This window comes from Chiloscyllium punctatum, chromosome 11, assembly GCF_047496795.1.
Source record: "Chiloscyllium punctatum isolate Juve2018m chromosome 11, sChiPun1.3, whole genome shotgun sequence".
Classification (NCBI taxonomy): Eukaryota; Metazoa; Chordata; class Chondrichthyes; order Orectolobiformes; family Hemiscylliidae; genus Chiloscyllium; species Chiloscyllium punctatum.
This window is the reverse complement of record NC_092749.1, coordinates 8,627,387-8,650,613: the sequence shown is the minus strand read 5'-3', so window position 1 is coordinate 8,650,613 and position 23,227 is coordinate 8,627,387. Positions and strand designations below refer to the sequence as shown.

The 23,227-nt window shown below is 43.8% G+C and overlaps 1 protein-coding gene across 2 annotated transcripts in view; it reads right to left on the bottom strand.

Annotated features, from left to right (window-relative positions):
* LOC140482708 (immunoglobulin superfamily member 3-like) overlaps nt 1-23,227 on the bottom strand; it is a 41,247-nt gene that overhangs the window by 5,615 nt on the left and 12,405 nt on the right. The window contains exons 3-6 of one of the 2 annotated variants that reach the window (XM_072580244.1): nt 15,554-15,898; nt 9,204-9,581; nt 1,352-1,471; nt 388-452 (exon numbers count right to left, since the gene is read on the bottom strand). In XM_072580244.1, the coding sequence (XP_072436345.1) occupies nt 388-452; nt 1,352-1,471; nt 9,204-9,581; nt 15,554-15,898 (908 nt within the window). The remainder of the gene's footprint in view (nt 1-387; nt 453-1,351; nt 1,472-9,203; nt 9,582-15,553; nt 15,899-23,227) is intronic. The other variant, XM_072580245.1, reaches the window with a different exon arrangement.

The window sequence follows — 23,227 nt, the reverse complement described above, 5'->3', positions numbered from 1 at the left end:
TAATTACTAATGGGTTCAAGAGTTATGGGGAAAAGGCATGAGGAGAATGGAGAAAGGTATCAGCTATGACCGAATTGTGGAGCAGACTGGTTGGGCTGAATGGCATAATTCTACTCTTTTATCTTCTGGTCTATAGTTACTCACAATCGTGTCAGGCCCTTTGGCGGTTTCAGTTGGTGTGGATTGCCTTACCACATCCTGTGGGTTTGGGCACAGGTGAGAGGCTCGGGTTTTTAAGTTGGGAAGTGATTTATGTCATTCCTCCCACTCTAACACTGAAATCCGACGCTCAGTGACAAAAGGCTCAAACACACGGTCAGACAAGTCCCATCAGATCGAGCCTTCCCATGACAGAATCCAACATCCTCAAAAACCACCTGAACTCACCTGCAGTGTTCTCACATTTTCATAATCTGCAGTTGTGTCCGGATCATCAGCTGCTCCGGATTGTGCTGTGAAAGCAATGATCAAATATCAGTTCCAGTCATTTTCACCACATTGATCTGCTGCCAAGAATTTCTCCATTCCCAGTTTTTTTTAACATTTAGTTCTGGTCGTTCCTGTTCTAGTTGGGCAGATGGGGACAGAGCGGTAATGTTACTGTTCTACAGGGATCCAGAGGCCCAGGCTAATGTTCTGGGAGTTAGTTTCAGATTTAGTTCCAATTCTGGATCTGAGTTGGATGTCTCTTCAGGTAATTTGTGGCCTGGTTTCCTTCCTCTCAGAGTGACTGTCATTGGACTCTGGGAGGTTTCTATAAAGTTTTCTATATTTACACAGTAGCACTGAATGGACTGGGAGATAGGACATTTCTGTCTGGGATAGAGTACATCTTCATTCTCCAGAATCTGTCACCTGATTGCTCCTGTTAACATTATCTAATCGTCTCCAACACGTGCTCATTTCTGGCGGTTGGTTAGCTCAGCTGGCTGGACAGCTGATTTTTGAAGCACATTGACACCAGCAGCTGAGGACATGATGTCAGACTGTCCTTCTTAACCTGTCGTCTGAGGCAAGGTGACCCTAAGGTCAGACAACCCTGAGTTGTTTCTGTTTAATGAGGGAACAGTACGATAGTTCAGTGGGATTATGGCGACTTTACCTGGATCTTATAAATCTAATGTGCAATTACTTCCAAACCCAACAGAGCACTTGGTGAAATTTCAGTTCAACTTATCATTAAAACAAATTCTGGAATTGAATCCTGGTCTCAGTGACGGTGACCATGAAACTGTCTTTGATTGTTGTAAATGCCCATCTGGTACATTCGGGAAGGAAACAGCCAACATTCCATGAATGAATTAAACATGACCATCCACAATAATCAAGACAAAGTGAACGATTGACTCACATGTGGAAGACTGCTTTTTTCTCAGACATGTGTATCCAATGAATAAAACTACTCCTGTAATTCCAAACAGAGCTCCCAGAATAAACCAAACAAGTTTTGTCTTCCCGAGGTGAGTTATCTCTGTGAAAGGAATTGACATGTTTAAGCTGTTAAATGGAGCATCTACTTGGCCAGGGGTGGGAAATGGTGGCCACCTGTGATTGGTGGTTGTGTGATCACTCTTTACACACGTATACACAAGACATCACCATTTATACTTCCCCATGGAAGGGCCATGATAGTGTTGTACCTCGATGGGGAAGGGAGCTCAAACTTGAGCCCCACTATTCCCAGAATCTTTGTAATTTGGTGAAAAAAGAAAAACTCTGAGCAGCCAAATTCTAGCTCCCATCAGAATCACAAACATTGCTTGCTTTATGACATGCTGATGAGATGATCATTTTCTGTCCGCTGCTTCAGGCAATGTTTCATGTGTTGCAGTAACGTTTATTAAAACTACAAACAACTTCTCACACTGTTTCTTTGGCTTAAAGCAATATCTCCTCCCATATTTGGTCCACAGTCCACAAAATACATGCCTGAACCCTGAGGAAAGATGAAGCAGCTCTTAGGAAGAGGTGTTTGACCTCAACAATGTCCTGTTGGAATAGATAATTTGCTCTGATGCACAGACAGACATCAGGCTCCACAATCAGTCAGTTCTGTGAGGAATTGTTGAGAATTTTCTGATATGATCAGAGGGCCAGGCTCCAAGCTGGTGTTGACACTCACCCAAAAGCCCACACTTCAGAAGGGCAGTCACCAGCATCATTGGTGAATTCAATTAGACATTGTATCGAGCCAAACACAATGACAGTGCAATGACAGTCCAGCAGAGTGCGATGGAGTGCTCTCAGTGTGTGGTCAGTTTGGCTGCTTGAGAAAATACTGTGTGGAAACAGCACCTTCACTCGAAAACCAAGACTAGTTTCTGCAAGAGGAGAATGTCCGTAGAAATGGAAGTCATTCAACAAGGAGAGAGTTCAAAGAAACTAAAGAGAAAGAACAAAAGGTGAAGCCTGCATCCGTGGAGTAAGTCAAAGAGAGTCTGAACCATTAACCTGAAGGTGCAAGGCTTTGGATCAGGATGGAAACATGACACAGGAGCAGCTGTTTCAATTCCGGGCTGACAGCTTGCCTCAGTTGAAGTCAGTGAGAGTCAGAAACATCTCCAAGGACTAGGAGGCAGAGATCCTCGGGAGTGAGGACTGATCACAGTGAAGATCGCTCACAGTGAGTGACATTGCACTGAAGCATTATGTCTCCTGGACAATCAGCCTGTCTCATTGCTGAGCAGAAATGTAACTTTGTGCCCAGGTCTCTGAGAGAGAGTGGGCATGATATATCAGAATGAAGATAGGAGAATGTCAGCAAGCATTTCAAAAGGTAGTTAAAGATTTAGGTAAACTAAGGCAGGGGTATCACATTATTCAGTCAGAAGACACGAAACCAATCGGCTTATGCACGACCTGGAAAACTCCTCACCCTCTGAAGGGAAAAGTAATCCCTCCGTTGGACACCATGATTGATGGTGGGGTCATACACCGGTCAAAATGCAGACACAATGGTTCTCAGCATTAATAACTGTTGTAAAGACAAATGGAGGACTGAGATTTTGTGTGGATCTCATTCAGGAGAACAACAGTGTTATGAGGACATCCTCATGTGTGGCAACATGAAGGGGGAACATAACCAAAGGCTGAGGAACGTGTCAACACACAATGGAATGCATGCCCTACTCACTGGGTCATAGCCTGATGGAACTGTATAGCACAGAAACAGACCCTTTAGTCCAACTCATTAATGCTGACCAGGTAGTCTAGATAAATCTAGTCCCATTTCCCAGCATTTGGCCCATATCCTTCAAAACACTTCCTCTTCATACACCCATCCAGCTGCCTTTTAAATATTGTAATTGTACCAGCCTCCACCACTTCCTCTGGCAGATCAATTCCATACACGCACCATGCTCTGCATGAAAATGTTGTCTCTGCATGCAGTATTCCAAAAGTGGCCCAACCAATGTCCTGTACAGCTGCAATGTGACCTCCCAACTACAAAACGCAATGCACTGACCAATGAAGGCAAGCATAACAAACACCTTCTTGACTATCCTATCTATAAGTGATTCCACTTTTAAGAGACTATGAAACTGTATTCCAAGGTCTCTTTGTTCAGCTACACTCCCAGGACATTCCCATGACGTGGAGAAGTCCTGCCCTGATTTGCCTTTCCAAAATGCAGCACCTCACATTTCCGTAAATTAAACTGCATCTGCCACTCCTGGGCCCATTGGCCCATCTGATCGAGATCCTGTTGTACTCTGAGGTAACCTTCCTTGTTATCCACGACATTCCAATTTTGGTGTCATCTTCAAACTTACGAACCATACCTCCTCTCTTCACATCCAAATCATTTACACAAATGACGAAAAGCAGTGGGCCCAGCACTGATCCTTGTGGTACACCACTGGTCACTGTGCTTGAAATGAGGAAATGGCAGGTGATGACATTCTAAGCTAGCATTTTCCAGGAACTAGGATTCATGGTGTATCAAAGGAAGACAAGGTCTATCAGTGAATTTCCAGCACTGATGTCTGTAAGATAGAATGCTTTTGAGGCATGGTGAATCAGTGAGAAAATTAATCTATAACTCAGCTTGTCTTACTGAAACTGTAAAAGAGCTTGCAATGACATGTTGCGGCTCTAAAGACTTTTGTGAGGTTTTTAGATTAGATTACATTACAGTATGGAAACAGGCCCTTCTGCCCAACAAGTCCACACCCACCCGCAACCCACCTATACCCCTAAATTTGCCCCTTACCTAACACTATGGGCAATTTAGCATGGCCAATTCACCTTACCTGCACATCTTTGGACTGTGGGAGGAAACCGGAGCACCCAGAGGAAACCCACACAGACACGGGGAAAATGTGCAAACTCCACACAGTCAGTCGCCTGAGGCGGGAATTGCACCCGGGTCTCTGGTGCTGTGAGGCAGCAGTGCTAACCACTGTGCCACCGTGCCGCCCACACAGTATGGAATACTGTTTAGAATACTGCATTTGATTCTTGTCGGAGGAAAAAGTGAGGACTGCAGGTGCTGGAGTTCAGAGTCGAGAGTGTGATGCTGGAAAAGCACAGCTGATCAGGCAGCATCTGAGGAGCAGGAAAATCAACCTTTCTCACATAAGCTCTTCACCAAGAATGATGAAATCACCCTGATGAAGGGATTATGCCTGAAACGTCGATTATCCTGCTCCTAGGACGCTGCCTGACTTGCTGTGCTTTTCTAGTACAAGAATGTTCGAATATGATTCTTGTGACTCTGCTATGGGAAGGATGTTGTGCAGAAACCATTTACAAGGATGTTGCCAGACTGGAGGGTTTGAATTCTAAGGAGAGGATGCATTGGTTGGGAACTGAGGAGCAACGCTTTGCTACAGAGGGAGGTGCGTATACGCAGTGAGAGCCAGAGGAAGTAGTAGAGGTGAGTACAGTTACTTTGAAAAGGCATTTGGATAGCTACTTGGATAGGAAAGGTTTAAAGGGGCATTGGTGAAACGCAGGCATCTGTCAGTAGTTCAGTTTTAGATACCTGGTCAGCATGGACAAGTTGGAGTGAAGGGTCTGTATCATTGCGGTCTGACTGTTCGACTCTTTATGACTGAAGTAACGAACAGACTGCAGCTTTTGAAGTATTCATGTAAAGCTACTCTGTCCTGATGTTTTAGTGCATTCCAATCTGCGCTTTTTCATTTTGGTAGCTGTGGATGCATCATTCACAGGATTAAAAGTTATTCCTTCTCCAAATGCTAACTGACAACATAAAAACCAGATTATCTTGTGTCAACAGCTTTGTTGGGCACTGAACACTGTTCCACAATCATTGAGGCAGGGACATTGGCAGGTCCATAGTGATGTGAACATTTCGCAGATTACATTGTGGGAGTGAAATTTCAGGTCAAGATTGACCATGAGTTATTGGGTTTGAAAGGCATGTCAAAGATACTACTGTGCAGGCAGAGTTTCAAGATTACACTGATCAGGTATGACAGTAGTATAGCCTGTGTTCCAGATGAGGTACAAACAATGGAAAGTACACTCCCAAAACAGTTGTGGTGGATCAAGCAAAAAGATTCCTTTCTTGTAAAAGAAATCAAGGTATTCTCCACAGCAAGAAATGTCAATACATCAGACAACACTGTCTGCAAGAGTGATCATAACATATAGTTGAACAAGCCAAGTTATGGAAAGGTGCCCCAAACAGAAACAGCATTTGACCAGGAGTGGGACATGTGTTGATTTAAAATAATGGAATGGTTGTGCCAAAGTCACTATGACAACCATCTGCTGTTCACAGCCAAGGTTTTCATCAGGATTTCCAGAAAAGGCTATCAATGATTCCATCTGAGGTTAGAGGACAAATGTATTTAGTTCTGGTCAAGTTTGAGTTTGCAGCATTGTAAGATCCCGGGTCAAATGATGAAATGGTTTCCCTGGAGCTGATTTTGAGTTTCATTGAGACAGTGTTTGAGGTCAAGGTCAGAGTGGGAGTGAGAATTAAAATGAGAGTGAGTGGAAGCACAGCACTGATGGAGGATATGAGCCTCCACACAACAGGCTACTGGGTATCTGTCTGACCCTCTGCATCATCTCCCACGTCTCACTGACAGTGCGTTGAAGGTAACAATGTGTTTCGTTACTGGAACCTTTTTGTTAACAGATCTCCCCCAGCCTCCTATCCTCACAAACTTCTCTCCCCCTCCCTGACACCTCTGGTGACTGATGAAAACCCACAAGCTGGATGAAGTGAGCTGTGCTCCCTCTCCACAATGATCCACTTGGTGTTCCCTCTCCATCAGAGTGCTCCATACGGCGCAACATTCCTGAGCAAGGTCCACCAACAAGACATCCTTCAGATTAAGGAGGTGGAGACAGTGGGATATCACTGACCCATTCTCCCCTTGTGTCAAAGGCCATCTGTCAAAAGGCTGCCCTGGAGCTCCCACACTGAGAGAGGCCTTGCTGAACAGGATGAGAACCAGCCAGAGTCCCTGAAGCAGCGAGCTCCCTCCCTCAGGGAGCTTCAGCCCAAAGCCCTCTGTCACACACATATGGAGAGACACAGACTTCCCTGCACCTTACTGAGGAGTGTCCCCTCGACAGAGAAATGGACCCATCACCACAAACACCCCCATCAAATGAGGAGGAGATCGCTGGGCTCCAGAGACTTTCAATTGCAAAGTTATAAGTTAAAATGTTCCACCAACAATTAGCCAATAGGAAAATATCTTCCTGATGAGGACTAAGTGAAGTTTACAATTGCTGATTTGATCTATTGTAAACAATGTGAAGTTTGTCATTTAAAAAAAAACAACTTTAGCCAACATTAAAACTGTCAGATGAAGACTAAAATGATCCCCCTAACCCAGCCTGTCCATAAGAGATTGGTTAGTATTGTGTCAACAGGGCGTACCTGTTACAGTCACCTGGATTCCTGTCCCACTGATATCTCCCCATACTTCACAGTGATAGACCCCAGTGTCTCTGGGCTACACATTTGTGATGGTCAGAATGAAGCTGTTATTGGAGGGGTCTCTAGAAGAATGGAATTGCACCGTGAATCCTGGGCTCCATTGTGTGATGTTCCTCATGGTGTGTGTTAAAACCCACTCTATGTTATTCCCAGTCTGCCCTGGTACCAGTAAACATTGGTGTGTGTCACTGCAGTGTTCCTCATGGTGCACTGTAACCGGGCAGTGTGACCCTTGGTGACAATGTTCCAGGATTGGGGACTGGTAAAGGACTGGGGGATTTGCATCTTTTGGGAGGAATACACACAATTTGGATCATAGATTCATCGAATCCCTACCGTGCAGGTAGAGGGCAGTTGGTCATTAAGCCTGCACTGACCTTCTAAATGATATCCCAGTCAGACTCACCTCAGCCACTCTCTTGCCAAAACCCGTCATTTACTCCGGCCATTTCACCTAGCCAGCACATACCTACAGACTCAGGGCAATATAGCATGGAGAATCCATCTAACCTACACATCTATGGACAGTTGGAGGAAACTGCAGCAACTGGAGGAAATTCGTGCAGACACAGGGACAACGTAGAAACTCCACACATAGGGTCACTTGAGGGTGAAGTTGAACCCAGGTCGTTAGTGCTGTGAGGCAGCAGTGCTAACCACTGAAACACCATGCTGCCAGAATCTTAGAAAATGCCTCTCCTCAGTCTCATGATGTCCTTTGCAGTTTAACCCGCAATTGGAATCTCTCCGTATTGATTTGAAGAGCCACGAGAAGCTTTTTGAAAGTCAGTGAACATTCCGCAGGAAAAAGAGAAACTCATTGGCAGTATCTTCCCAAAAGGTGTGACTATCTCATCTGTATCATCAAAAACCTCAAAGAATGAGAGACGTAAACAGGGAATGTTGGAGAAACTTATCAGGTCTGGCAGTGCCTGATGAGAGAGAAACAGAGTTCGTCTTCACTGCCCACTCAGCTCAATGCCTGGTGCTGTCCTCACAGCTGCCTTCTGGGCTGTCCATCCAACATGGCTGCTCCCAGCCAGATGTTGATAGATGCCACACTTCAAAAAAAAATTGCACCCAAATCATCAAACCATGTCAGCTATTGTGTTAGTCCCCATCTGGAGGATTGATTGTACATTGTCCTGGAGTTGAGGAATTGAACATTTTAACTTTCCCAGCCTTAAGTTACGTTTTGAGTCTGAAATTACTTCTCTTAATGGTGCTGAAGAAGAATAATGAGACATCAATACAATAGCTGCATGATCAGGTCAGAAATGTGCATCCTGCAGCAAGTAACTCACCTCCTGACTCCCCAAAGTCTGTCCACCATTTACAAAGCAAAAGTCACATTTGTGATGGAAATCTGTCAAGCAATTTGGATACTTAGGGCTCAAATATTATGCAAGAAGTTTTCACTATTCTCAACAAAGCAGCTTGCTTCTTCATAGTCGCATCCACCAGAGAAATGTCCACTCACTCCACCACCACCCTCAGGAGCAGCAGTGTGTACTATGTACAAGATGCCCTGCAGAAACTCACCAAAGATTCCCAGACAGCATCTTCCAAAGCCACCACTTCCATTTAGATGAACAAGGGCAGCATATATATGGATGGGTACACCAACTCCTGCTGGCATCCCTCCAAGCCACTCGCCATCCCAACTTGGATATATTATTACCTTTCTTTCATTGTGGCTCGGTCAAAATCCTGGACTTCCCTCCCTGTAGGTATTGAGGCTTCACCAATAGCAGATGGACTGCAGTGGTTCAAGAGGGCCGCTCACCATGACCTTCTTAAGGGGCAACTAGGGACAGGCCCAGCGAGTGAATGAAAACAGCCATCCGGTTCACTGATAACCTTGAGGGGCAGCAACGTGTAACCTTTGGTCTGGCCCGTATCTGAATCCAGAAATGTGGCCAGCTCCAATCTGCCCGCTGAATTAGCTGAGCAACATTCTCAATGGGATCAAAGCTGCAGATGTTCATGGAGGCAGTTCACTGCTATGTTCTGAAGGGCAATGAGTGAGGAGCAGGGAATGCTGGTCCAGCCCAGTCACACCCATATCAATGGCATGATAGAAAAAGTATCAATCCATTCTCATATTTCCACAATTCAACCTTTGCATTTTGCCTCTGGAACTAACCTTCCCACTGCCCATTCTGTGCCCCTACATGAAACATGTAGGATGAAATTATAAGATTCCACTTGTCTGCTCTACAGTGTGAAGGCAGAACAGTTCCCAGTTGGTTCGGTGCAGCTCCCATTGACTTACCAGTTACATTGTTGCCTCCCATTGACTTACCAGCTACATTGAGCTGGCTCCCTGCTCCAAAGATGTAGCCCCACACACTGCAGCTGTACACAGCAGTATCATTCCGAGTCACATTTACAAGGCTCAGAATGTAACTGTTCCTGTGGATATTCCTGGAAAGCTGAACACGATCATGGAAACCGTAGGCCTTGGTGAGGGTGCCATTCACAAAGTGGCTTATCACCCACTCCCTGTTGCTGCCAGGTCGCTGGTAGTGCCAGTGGACATCAGTGTCAATCACACTGGCAATGATCATGGCACACTGAAACTCGACGGTTTCGCCCTCTGCTACCTTGCTGACCACTGGATCCTGAATGAGGACTGGATCAGCCAATGGGTCTGTGTGTGGGAAACAGATGGAGATTAGCAGAGAGAAATATATTACTTCATCTTTCAAATTTTGGGAATATATCAAAAATATTGACAATCACCTGGTGTTTAATGCACTACACATTTAAGGTATGGGGCTAGATACAGTACAACTCAACAGGGTGCAGTCTGTCAGCTGTGGTTTATTGGGAGCTCTGTCTCTGAGGCAGAAGGTGATGGGATTGCCTCCCCCTCCAGAGGTTTGAGCAGACATTGGGGCCATCCAGAGCAGCACTAAGGCAGTGTGCTTGGAACAGGCAGCACTGACCTGAGGTGTTAAACCAAGTCTGTCCTTACAGGAGGATGTGAAACATCCCGGGGTATCATTCAAGTGTCAACACAGGAGTTCCCCCAGTGTTCAGGAAATATGCATCTCTGAAGCAGATGACAGGAGTATTTCTTTCAATGCTGTTTGTTAGAAATAGGAATAGATGTAGGCCATTCAGCCCCTTAAGTCTCTTCCACCATCATTAGAATCACAGCTGATGAGACATTCCTCACATGTACTGTCCAATGTTGTCTAGGAGAAAGTGAGGACTGCAGATGCTGGAGATCAGAGCTGGAAAATGTGTTGCTGGAAAAGCACAGCAGGTCAGGCAGCATCCAAGGAGCAGGAGAATCGATGTTTCGGGCATAAGGCCTTCTTCAGGAATCTCCTATGTTGTCCCTGTATTTTCCCAACTGAACAAGAACCTAACTCTCTCAGCTTGAACTTTATGCAAGGTCTCTGCCCCCACAGCCCCCTGTGACAAGATGATCTAGAGATTCATAACCCTCAGAGAGAAGAAATTCCTCCTTATCTCAGTCTTAAGTTGGTGTCTTCATGAAGAATAGGCAAGGTGGTAAAAGAGGGGGAGGCATGGCTTTGTTAGTCAAGGACAGCATAACGGTGGCTGAGAGAATTTTTGATGAGGACTTGTCTGCTGAGGTAGTGTGGGCTGAGGTTAGAAACAGGAGAGAAGAGGTCACACTGCTTGGAGTTTTTATAGGCCCCCGCAGCGTTCCAGGGACGTGGAAGAGAGGATTAGCAAAATTCTTCTGGGTAGGAGTGAAAGGAACAGGGTGGTCATTATGGGGGACTTTAACTTCCCCAACATTGACTGGAAATGCTATAACTCTAGGACATCGGATGGATCAGGTTTTGTCCAATGTGTACAGGAGGGTTTCCTGACACAGTATGTCGAAGTGCCGACAAGAGGGGAGGCCACACTGGATCTGGTGCTTGTTAATGAACCAGGCCAGGTATTTGATTTAGTTGTAGGTGAGCACTTTGGAGAGAGTGACCATAATCCGGTTACGTTTAGTTTAGCAATGGAAAGGGATAAGTACATGCCACAGGTCAAGAGTTATCGATGGGGCAAGGGCAATTATAATGCGATTAGGCAAGAATTAGGATGCATAGAATGGGGTAGCAAAATGCAGGGGATGCAGACAATGGAAATGTGAAGCTGGTTTAAGGAACAGATATTGCGTGTCCTTGATAGGTATGTCCCTGTCAGGCAGGGAGGAAGTGGTAAGGTAAGAGAGCCTGAGTTTACTACAGAAATTGCATCTCTTGTTAAGAAGAAGGAGGCTTATGTGTTGATGAGGCAAGATGGTTCAGATAAGGCGATGGAGAGTTATAGATCAGCTAGGAAGGATTTAAAGAGAGAGTTAAGAAGAGCAAAGAGAAGACACAAGCAGTCTTTCGCAAATAGAATAAAGGAGAACCCTAAAGCTTTCTATAGGTATGTGAGGGATAAAAGGATGATTAGGGTAGGAATAGGGCCAGTCAAAGACAGAAGTGGGAAGTTCAGTGTGGGCCCTGTGGAGATTGTAGAGATGCTTAACGAACATTTCTCATTGGTTTTCACTCAGGAAAAGGAGAATATTGTGAAGGAGAAGAATGAGGTACAAGATATTAGACTAGAAAGGATTAAGGTTAGTTACAAACAGGTGTTATCAATTCTAGAAGGAGTGAAAGTAGACAAGTCCCTGGGTCGGATGGGATGTATCCGAGGATTCTCTGGGAAGCCAGGGGCGAGATAGCAGAGCCTTTGGGTCGTCATTGTCTACAGGAGTAGTACCAGAGGACTGGAGGATTGCAAATGTTGTGCCCTTGTTCAAGAAGGGCAGCAGAGATGACCCAGGTAATTATAGACCAGTGAGCCTTACTTCTGTTGTAGGAAATGTTTTGGAAAGGAGTATAAGAGATAAGATTTATAATCATCGAGTAAGCAACATTTTGATTTCAGATAGTCAACATGGTTTTGTCAAGGGCAGGTCATGTCTCACAAACCTCATTGAGTTTTTTGAGAAGGTGACCAAGCACGTAGATGAGGGTACGGCAGTTGACGTGGTATACATGGACTTCAGTAAAGCCTTTGATAAGGTTTCACATGGTAGGCTGATGGAGATTGAATTGAGGGTGATTTAGCAGTTTGGATTAGAAACTGGCTTTCTGACAGAAGACAGCTAGTGGTGTTGATGGAAAATATTCAGCCTGGAATCCGGTTACTAGTGGTGTGCCAAAAGGATCTGTTTTGGGACTACTGCTGTTTGTCATTTTTACAAATGACTTAGACGCAGACATAGGTGGATGGATTAGTAAATTTGCAGATGATACTAAAGTTGGTGGAGTAGTGGGCAGTTTGGAAGAATGCTACAGGTTGCAGGGGGACTTGGATAAACTACAGAATTGGGCTGAGGGGTGGCACATGGAGTTCAAAGCAGCTAAAAGTGAGGTGATGCAATTTGGGAAGAATGACAGGAAGGCGGAGTACTAGGTCAATGGAAAGATTCTTGGTTGTGTGGATGTGCAGAGGGATCTTGGTTTTCATGTATTAGGTCCCTGAAAGTTGCCACCCAAGTGGATAGTGCTGCAAAGAAGGCATACGATATGTTAAGTTTCATTGGTAGAGGGATTGAGTTCCGGAGGTGCAATATCATGCTGCAACGATACAAAACGCTGGTGCAGCCATACTTAGAATATTGTGTACATTTCTGGTCCCCATATTTCGGGAAGGATGTGGAAGCATTGGAAAAGGTGCAGAGGAGATTTACCAGGACGTTGCCTGCTCTGGGTGGAAGGTCTTATAAGGATAGACTGAGATTCTTCGGTCTGTTTTCATTGGAAAGAATAAGGCTAAGAGGGGATTTGACAGAGGCATACAAGATGATCAGAGGATTACATAGGGTAGACAGTGAACGTCTTTTTCCTAGGATGATGACATCAGCTTGTATGAGGGGGCATTACTACAAATTGAGGGGTGATAGATTTAAGACAGATATCAGAGGCAGGTTCTTTACGCAGAGAGTGGTAAGGGTGTGGAATGCCCTACCTGCTAAGGCAGTCAACTCAACCACATTAGGGAGATCTAAACAATCCCTAGATAACCACATGGACAATTTTGGGATAGTGTAGGGGCGCGAGCTGAGAATTGTTCACAGGTCAGCGCAACATGTTCTATGTCGCTTTATTCTGAGATGATGCCCTCTGGTCCTAGACTCTCCCCTGAGGGGAAACATCCTCACAGCATTGACCCCATCAGGCACCTCATGAATCCTGTATGTTTCAATGAGATCGCCTCTCATTCTTCTAACCTCCAATGAGGGGAAGCCCAACCTGTTTAGCCTTTGCTCAAACGACAATCCGTCCATACAAATGATCATCTCAGTGTAATTGCACTGAACTGTCTCTAATGAAATGATATCTTCTCAGGAATAAATGAACCAGAACTGTTGATACTACTGTTCATGTGGTCTCCACAGCATCTAAAAATTGCAGTAAGACTTCCTGACTCTCATACTCCAACCCCGCTGAATTGAGGGCCAACACTGCATTAGCTTTCCTGATTACCTGCTGCCCCTGTGTACAAGCTTTCTGTATTTCACACACTAGATTCCCCCCATTCCCTTTGTGTTGTAGCTTTCTGCAATTTCTCTATAAGTAAAAATCTGTTCTTTTGTTGTCCCTTCCAAAATGAACAGCTTCCCATTTCCTTGCATGTCACTCCTTTTGTCAACTTTTCCCCACTTATTTTACCAAACAATATCTCTGTATAAACTGTTTATATCCCTCTGTCAAACTGCCTTTCCACACATTATTTCTGTCATTTGGAAATTTGGTTAAAGTACATGCACTTCCATCTGCCCAGTCATTCATATACATTGTAAAAAGTTGTGTTCCCTGTAATGATGCCTGTGAAACCCCCACTGGTCATGGGTCATCAATTTGACAAAAAAGCCCTTTTCCCCACTCACTGTTTTCTGCTCATGTGCCAATTCTCTATCCTTGCCAATGTCCACCACCATGGACTGTTCTCTGATGACTTAACCCATTGGGAGGTACTTTGTCAAATGCTTTCTGGAAGTCCAAATACAACACATCTACCGGTTACCCTCTATCCATCCTCATTGTGACTTGCTCAAAAATCTCTGATAAATTAGGACATGATTTCCCTTTCCAGAAAGCCCTTGTTGACTCTGCTTTATTAGACAATGTTTTTGGGATCTTCCTGTGTGTTTTTCCGTGAAACTAATGCATGTCATTGATTGTAAATTATGTTGGGACCTCTTGAGGTTCTGAAAGGTGCTGTTTAAAAATATTTTAGTTTATCCGTGCTCTTCTTCTTAAATTACTGTTGAAAGACTGGGACAATGCTGAGAAGAATTTGCAATGGAGTCTCACTGTTATGATGCAAGGTGTGTGTCTGTGTGGACAGCTGTGACTCTGTGGTGTCCCAGATACTGAGGTAGAGAAAATAGTGAATTGTAAGGATGGTGCTGAGCAAATTCATAGGGCCATTGATAAATTGGTCCAATGGGCAGACACCCTGCAAGATGAAGCTAAGTGGAGAGAAATGGGAGGTAATGTATGTCTGTCTGGGAAGTACAGAGAGATAACACAGGCTCAATGGTACAATGTTGAGGGGAGTACAGGAACAGAGGGACCTTGGCATTCAATGCATGGTCCTCTGAAGGTGGCCAAGCAAGTTCAAGCAGTTGTTCAGAAGGCTGACAGGATCTCTGGGTTTATAGAGAGAAGCACAGGATATAAAAGCAAGGAAGTGATATAACTGCTCTACAAATCATTGGTCAGGCCACATTTAGAGTGCTTTGTTCAGTTCTGGGCAATTTGTTTATGGAAGGATGTTAATGCCGTGGAGAGAATTCTGTGATTCTATTTATCATAGATTTGGAAATACAAGCGATAATTTCTAAATTTGCAGATTACTCAGTAATTTCATAAATGATAGATTAGTAACTGACCATATAGGGCAAAGCAGCTGCTTTTTTGATGCCACTTCCACAAGCATCCAGTCCCTCCATCACCAATGCTCAGCAGCAGTGGTGAGTACTATTTACAAGATGTACTGCAAAAATTCACAAATATGCTAACATAGGACCTTCCTAACCCATGACCACTTCTATCTAGTAAGACAAGGGCAACAGATACATCGGAACACCACCAGCTCCAAGGTCTCCTCCAAGCTACACACAGTCCTGACGTGGAAATATATTGCAGTTCCTTCAGTGTCACTGGGTCAAAATCCTACAATTACCTCCCTAAGGTCATTGTGGGTCTCCCCACAGCACAGGGACTGCAGCAGTTCAAGATGGCAGCTCAGCACCACATTTTCATGGGCAACTAGGGACAGGCAATAAATGCTGATCCAGCCAGTGGGACCCATATCCTACAAGTTAATTAAAATTTTAAAGAAGTATTTCCATTGAGTTTGAGAAGCTGGTTGATTCTGATCCAAGGAGAAATTGTGAAAGAAGATGAATTCCTCAATGTCATGCATAGGGAGGATTCACAGCTCCATGGAATATGGGTCAGAGATATGCTGACAACATCACAACCTGAGGTCTCCAATCCTGTCTCCGCTCTAGTGGGAATACTGTTACTGAGTTCACTGTTTTGATGCTATTTTTTATAAAACAAATTTTCATATACTTACCTGTTACAGTCAGCTGGGATCCATTCCCACTGATATCTCCCCAGACTTTACAGTAATAGACTCCAGTGTCATTGGGCTGCGCGTTTGTGATGGTCAGAATGAAGGTTTCATTGGAGGAGTCTCTGGAAGATTGGAATCGCTCAGGGAATCCTATGCTCTGTCGTGTGATGTTCCTCGTGTCATGTGTTAAACCCCACTGCATGGTCTTCCCTGGTTGTTCCCAATACCAATGAACATCGGTGTGTGTCACTGCAGCGTTCTTCATGGTGCACTGTAACCGAGCAGTGTGACCCTCGGTAACACGTTCCAGGCTCGGAGACTGGAGAAGGACTGGGACATTTGCACCTTTAAGAGAAAACGTGTGAATAAATTAAAATTAGCCTGAAGTCTGGTAAGTATCTCAAATATCTAATAAAAACATATGAGTCCATGTTCATTTGGGTATTTTCTCAATTTATTATCAAGTTCCCGATCTGGAAAATTTTGCCACTTCCTCCTCATTCATAAACTTGTTGCTTCTCTGTCCCGACCCCCAGTCACTGCAGAATCCTCCCAATCTTCTCCCCACACTGCCTTCTTATTTCCTAATGACTCAGTCCCTGTTTATTTCTTCTTCAACATTCTCCATGAGCTTTCTTCATCCTTTACAATGCAGCTCACAGAACTAGAGGTCTCTTCAAACTCAATGTCATCAAAACCCTCCTCAAAAAACTCCCCCAGTTCTATTTGTATTCCCTGCTCCTGCTACTGATTCTCCATCTCATATCCAATCCTAATGCTGTCAAAATGAACTTTTCAAATCCATCCAGTCCAGCTCCCAGCTCACAGCATTGAGCTTGATTCCTGCTGATCCATTGCTGGAGTCAGACACTGTCTCACTGGCTCCCAAATCACTGAATCCATCTTCCATTCTCAGCTTCCAATTTCAGCAGAGCTTTGTCCCACCCAATATCTAAAACCTTGCCCAGATCTAAAACCCCACAGTTCTTTGCTGCTCCAAAGTTTGATTCTCATCCACTTCCTAACTCCAACCATCTTCAGCTGCCTGAGGCTCTTCTCTCAAACCTGTTCCCTTCATCAGATTGCTCTCCAACTTCCAAATCTTTCGAAACCCAGCATTTTGACCAATATGTGTATCATTCTCCTGACATTTCTCTTGTTGCCTCTTTTGGATTTTGCTCAATATATATTTTTGTGAAATACTTTGATAGCAATTTTATTTTTAGTGGTGTTATGAGGTTCAAGGTGTGTACTGTACCTTTAAGAGAGAACGAATGCTGTTCTGCCCTGAGAGTCTTACAAGCACCTATGGTCTGACTAGAAGATAGTCTCAAAGTGTACTGGAAAATTGAAACTATGGAACATTTGGCTGTGAAATGGATATCTGAGTTGGTTGCTGTTTTGACAACAATTTGAATTTAAAGAATCAGTTAAAATTATGCACCAGGATACTAAAACACATCTGAGTTTGAATTTATTGTTTTGACAACCTCAAACCAATGAGATGATGTGAGAGCGGCGATATAAAAAAGGCAGGTATTTTGAAAATCAGACAGAGCACCTACCATCAACACAGATCCAAGAAATTTGGAAAACCTCTCCATTGAAAGTACCTTTTTAGATGAAACATATTTGGAGTAAAAAGAAAGAAGACGGCCCAGGGTGACATTCAGCCAGAAGGTGACAGACTCCGAAGACAACAGCTGCTGTGTGGTATTGAAATTAAGTTGATGTAATTTTAATAAGTGTTTTATTGGAACAGCATATTATTATAGAATTGGAGGCAGATAATAAGCAGTTAAGAGAAAGGGAGCTTAGAATTGTGAATATTATTGTTTAATGCTCACTTTTAGAGTTAAAGAATAAAATGATATTATTTTCATTAAATAGCAGAATTTGGGATTTCTCTGTCACTCATATTTTAACAGATTACGTGACAAGTTGAGCTTTTCTGAGTGTTTTGTTTAATTAACAGACAGGCTCAATGCTGTGTTGTAACAGTTTCTGGGCACGGCTCTGAGATTTGAACAGGTTTAGACAGATCCAGTCTGAGATTTGGACAGATTTGACCAGATTTGTGTTATGAAAGATCCCAGCAGATTTAAACACTTGCTGATTAGTGTCCTAGATCTTTAAATAAAACTTAGGTGAGACAATACATTTAATTTCAGTTACTTGAAGTTGGTTAAATGGCTCTTAAGATTGTTAAAGAAGTTTTGGAGTTTAAGATGCTTGCCAAATTTGTCAAGAAAGTTTAGAAAATCAGGGGAAGGGCATATGTTTAGAATCAGCAAATAGGTTAGAATTAGGTTTAACTAGGGACAAAAGGAGAGCTGAAATTGTAATGGAGTTAGTCAAGCACTTAGCTGTATCAGTGAAACAGACAAGTGCAGTAAAGTTAGAAAAATGTAAATTCAAATTGAGAGAAATGGAGTTAGAAGATAAAGAAAGGGAAAGAAGAACCATAAGAGAAGAAAGAAAGAGAGAAAAGGAGACAGAAGTAAAAGAAAGAGAGAGAGGAAAAGATAAAAAGTGAAGAAAAAGAGAGAGAAGGTTCTTAGCTGAACAAAGTAAGAGAGAGAAGGAAAAGAGAGAGAGGGAGAGAGAGAGAAGAAAAGAAAGAGAGAAAGAAAGGGAGAGAGAATTTGAACTTCAGAAGTTGTGAATTTGGCAGGAAAGTCAAGTTAACAGGATGGAGATGAAGAGAGATGTAGTGATACATAAAATATGTTAAAATATTGCCACATTTTGATGAGAAAGTAATCAAAGCCTTCTTTATTTCATTTGAAAATTTTGCTAGGCAGATGGAGTGGTCAGAGAATGTGTGTAATGCTAGTTCAGACTAAGCTGGTCGGCAGTGCTCGTGATGTTTCTTCAGCGCTGTCAGCTGAGGGGTTAAGAGATTTTGCGATGCCAAACAAGGTATGAATTGTTACCAGAGGTGTATAGACAGGGGCTCAGAAACATAAAGAAGGAACCAGGTCAGACTTTTGTTAAGTTCGAAAGAATTAAACATTGTCATTTTGATAGATGGGTGCGGGTCTTAAAAATAGATAAGACCTATGAGGCTCTAAAAGAGATTATTCTGCTGGAGGAATTAAAAATCTCACTTCTAGAAATGATAAGAATTCATGTGGGTCAACAGAAATCTCGGGAAGTGAGAAGAGTGGTGGAGATGGCAGATGGCATTGGTGCCTAAGGCAAGCTTCTGGCAAGAATTTCATCCTGTGAGGGATAGAAGTTGGGAGAAGGGGAGATCCTACACTACAAAACGGAGATTAGAGCACACTGGTAATAGTTTACCACAGGTGAAAAATGAACCGTAAGAGGGTGATAAGGAGGTGAAAGGCTTCAAGTGTTTCGACTGTGGTAAAGTGGGATTCATAAAGTCACAGTGCTGGTCGATAAAGGAAGGCACTGTGGGAAAAGATTTAGTAAAAGAGGATAAGCCAGTGGCATTTGTGGAAATAGTAAAGGAAACCTGAAGAAGAGCCGAGGAGCTGCAGGAGTGTGCGCAGACCTGGCAGGGGCTGGGTATTGAGTTAGCACCCGATCTCAATAAAGACTTTGTCTCTGTGGGTAGAGTTCACTCAGGAAGAATGGGGGAGAAGAGCAAGAAGTTATAGTTTTGAGAGATAGGGGATCTAATCAGTCTCTATTCATTCTTTTATCATAAGAGCTGAATGTAGTTGTACTCTTTCTGGCATGTTATCTGAGAGAGTGGTAATCTGTGGAATAGATGGACAGAAAGTTAGTGTTCCCCTGTGAAAGATCAGGTTGGAGAGCCAACTCAAGACTGGGGAAGTAACAGTGAAAGTGATTAACAGAGTGTCAGTTCCAGGAATACAGTTTGTTCTTGAAACGACTTAACAGGAATTGTTGTGGATAAGCCAAAGGAAGACCAGGGAAGTGAGGAGTTAAAAGAAAAATACATAGACCATAGAACAGTACAGCGCAGAATAGGCCCTTTGGCCTTCGATGTTGTGCTGACCTGTGAACTAATCTAAGCTCATCCCACATCACCATCCCATCATCATCTATGTGCTTATCCAAGGATTGTTTAAACCTCCGTAATGTGGCTGAATTAACCACACTGGCAGGCAGGGCATTCCATGCCCTTACCACTCTCTGAGTAAAGGACCTGCCTCTGACACCTGTCTTAAATCTATCACCCCTCAATTTCTAACTATGCCCCCTCCTACAAGCTGACACCAACATCCTAGGAAAAAGATTTTCACTGCCTACCCTATCTAATCCTCTGATCATCCTGTATGTCTGTATCAAATCCCCTCTTAGCCTTCTTCTCTCCAATCCAAACTGCTAAATCACTCTCAATCCCAATCACATTATAATTGCCCGTGCCTCATTGATAATTCTTGCCCTGTGACATGTACCTATCCCTTTCCATTGCTAAATGAAACATAACTGAACTATGGTCACTGTCTCCAAAGTGCTCACCTGCCACTAAATTAAACACCTGGCCTGGTTCATTACCAAGCACCAGAAGCAGTGTGACCTCCCCTCTTGTTGGCCCTTCCATGTACTGTGTCAGGAAACCCTCCTGTACACACTGGACAAAAACTGATCCATCTGATGTATGAGAGTTGTAGCATTTCTAGTCAATGTTGGAGATGTTAAAGTTCCCCATAATGACCACCCTGTTCCTTTCACTCCTACTCAGAATCGTTTTGCTGATCGTCTCCTGCACATTCCTGGAATTCTGCAGAGCTGTATAAAAAACTCTCAGCAGTGTGACCTCTCCTCTCCTGTTTCTAACGTCAGCCCATATGACCTCAGGAGACGAGTCCTTGTCAAACGTTATTTAAGCGACCATTATACTGTCCTTGACTAACAAGGCCAAACCTTCCCCTCTTTTTCCACTTTGCCTGTTCTTAATGAAAGCTCTAATCCCTGGAAGCTGCAACGTTCTTTCCTGACCCTGCTCTATCCATGTCTTCGAAATGTCCACAACATCGAAGTCCCAGGTACCTATCCATGCTGCAAGCTTACCTAGCGTATTTCAGATACTTCTGGCATTGAAGTAGGCACACTTCAAACCAGCTTGCTGTTTGCCAGCACATTCCTGAGACCATGAAATCCTGTCCGTGTCTTCCGTACTCTCATCCTCCTGTGCACTGGAACTACACCTCAGTTCCCATCCCCTTGCTGAGCTAGCTTAAATCCACCTGAATAGCATCAGCAGATTTCCCACCCAGGATATTAGTATCCCTTTGGTTCAAGTGAAGACCGTCCCACCTTCCCCAGTATCAGCCCCAATTATCCATGTACCAGAAACCCTCCCTCCTGCACCATGCCTGCAGCCATGTTTTCATCTGATATCTCTCACTATTCCTTACCTCGCTATCACGTGGCACGGGTAACAAACCAGAGATAATAACTCTATTTGTTTTAGCATTCAACTTCCACCCTAGCTCCCTGAAGTCCTGCCTTACACTCCTATCCCTCTTCCTACCTTTGTCATTGGTACCTGTGTGGAATTTTTTTCAGACTCTGTGGTAACAAGATCCCACTATCATAAGCCACAGTAAGAAGCAAAAAAACTAAAGAGAAAGATGAAGTAGTTGAGGTTCAGTTAGTGCACGCTCTGTTTGATGTAATGGTGCAGGAAAAACCTAGACAGGCAGAGGGTCAGGCAGAAGTACTAATCCTGAAAGGCTAATCGACTTGCAACAGAAAGACGAGACGATAAAAGATATATATGTTGATGCACACTCAGAAAAGGAGTCAGAATGTATTCTTGAGGGTTATTATATTAAAGATAAAATCTTAATATGAAAATGGAGATCACAGCAGGTTAGTGCAGAGGGGAGATGGGCAGAAATTCACCAGATTGTGTTGCTGATAGCATCCAGACAGGAAGTGATTCGGGAAGTACACAAATTACCAGAAGGAGGTCACTGAGGTGTGAGGAAGACTCAGGCGAAGATACAAAAGCATTTCTATTGGCCTGGAATGCACAAGGATGTGGTTGAATTTTGCTGAACATGTCATCTGTGCCAAATGCTAAGCAAGTCACATGCAGTAATAAAACCAGCACCTTTGTTGCCAATTCCTGCATTTTAGATTAGATTAGATTAGATTACTTACAGTGTGGAAACAGGCCCTTCGGCCCAATAAATCCACACGGACCCTCCGAAGAGCAACTCACCCAGACCCATTTCCCTGCACTCACCCCTTCACCGAGCACTACAGGCAATTTAGCATGGCCAATTCACCTAACCTGCACATTTTTGGACAGTGGGAGGAAACCGGAGAACCCGGAGGAAACCCACCCAGACACGGGGAGAATGTGCAAACTCCACACAGACAGTTGCCTGAGGCGGGAATTGAACCTGAGTCTCTGGCGCTGTGAGGCAGCAGAGCTAACCACTACGCCACTGTGCCACCATTGAAGAACCTTTCATGTGGGTTATGATCGATTGCGTTGGTCCCCTCCGGAAAACTAAAATTGGGAATCAGTACTTGCTAACCATAATGGATGTGTCTACCAGATTGCCGGAGGGCAATTCCATTACAGAGTATAAATATAAAAAGTGTGGGAGAGGAGTTAGTATCTTTCTTCTCATGGTATGGCCTATCCAGAGAGATTCAGCTGGACCAAGAGTCAAATCTTACTGCTAGGCTATTTAAGGAAGTCATCGATAGCTTAAGCACACAGCACTTTTAATCAAGTGCATACCATCCTGAATCCCAGGGAGCTTTAGAAAGGTGGCATCAGAGTCTGAAGACTATGTTAAGAGTGTACGGTCAGGATTACTCAAATGAATGGGATAAAGGTATCCCATTCGTATTGTTTGCCAGTAGAGATGCCCCAAATGAATCGACTCAGTTTGCTCCCTTTGAGTTAATATTTGGAGATGAAGTGCGAGGGCCATTGAAATTAGTTAAAGAAAAATCAACAGGACCGAAGTCAGAGCTCTCAAATTTGGATTATGTATCTAAGATGAGGGAGAGATTAAATCAGGTAGATGAGTTAGCTAAACAGCAGCTGAAGAGGGCACAGCATAAAATGAAGCTATTGTTAGTTCCAATGACGCATTAGGAAAAAGGTACTTGAGGGGGGACCTGATTGAGATCTTACAAAATTATGAAGGATATTGACAGGGTGGAAAGAGATAAGCTTTTTCTAGGGTGAGGGATTCAATACTGAGAGATCACACATTCAAGGTGAGAGGTGAAAGGTTTGAGGGGGATATATGTGGCTAGTACTTTACATCGAGGGTGGTAGGTGCCCAGAACGCGTTGCCAGCAGAGGTAGCAGAGACAGGCACGGTAGATTCATTTAAAGTGTGTCTGGACAGATGAATGAGCAGGTGGGGAGCAGAGGGATACTGATGCTTAGAAATTGGGCGATGGGTTTAGACAGTGGATTTGGATCGGCTCAGGCTTGGAGGGCCGAAGGGCCTGTTCCTGGCCTGTAAGTTTTTTTGTTCTTTGTTCCTTGAAGCAGGTGGCAGATAAAATCTCTAACAATTGGACATTTTCCCGTGGGGATGATCCATTAATATTGTTGACAGTGGTAGGAGATCCCTTCACAACCAGGTCTAGTGATCCCTATCAAACTGAGGAAAAAATAACTCAGGTAATCTATCTGGTAAAGATGCCGGATGGAAAAAAAATCTGTATCAGGTATGTCATGTGTATTTGTTGAAA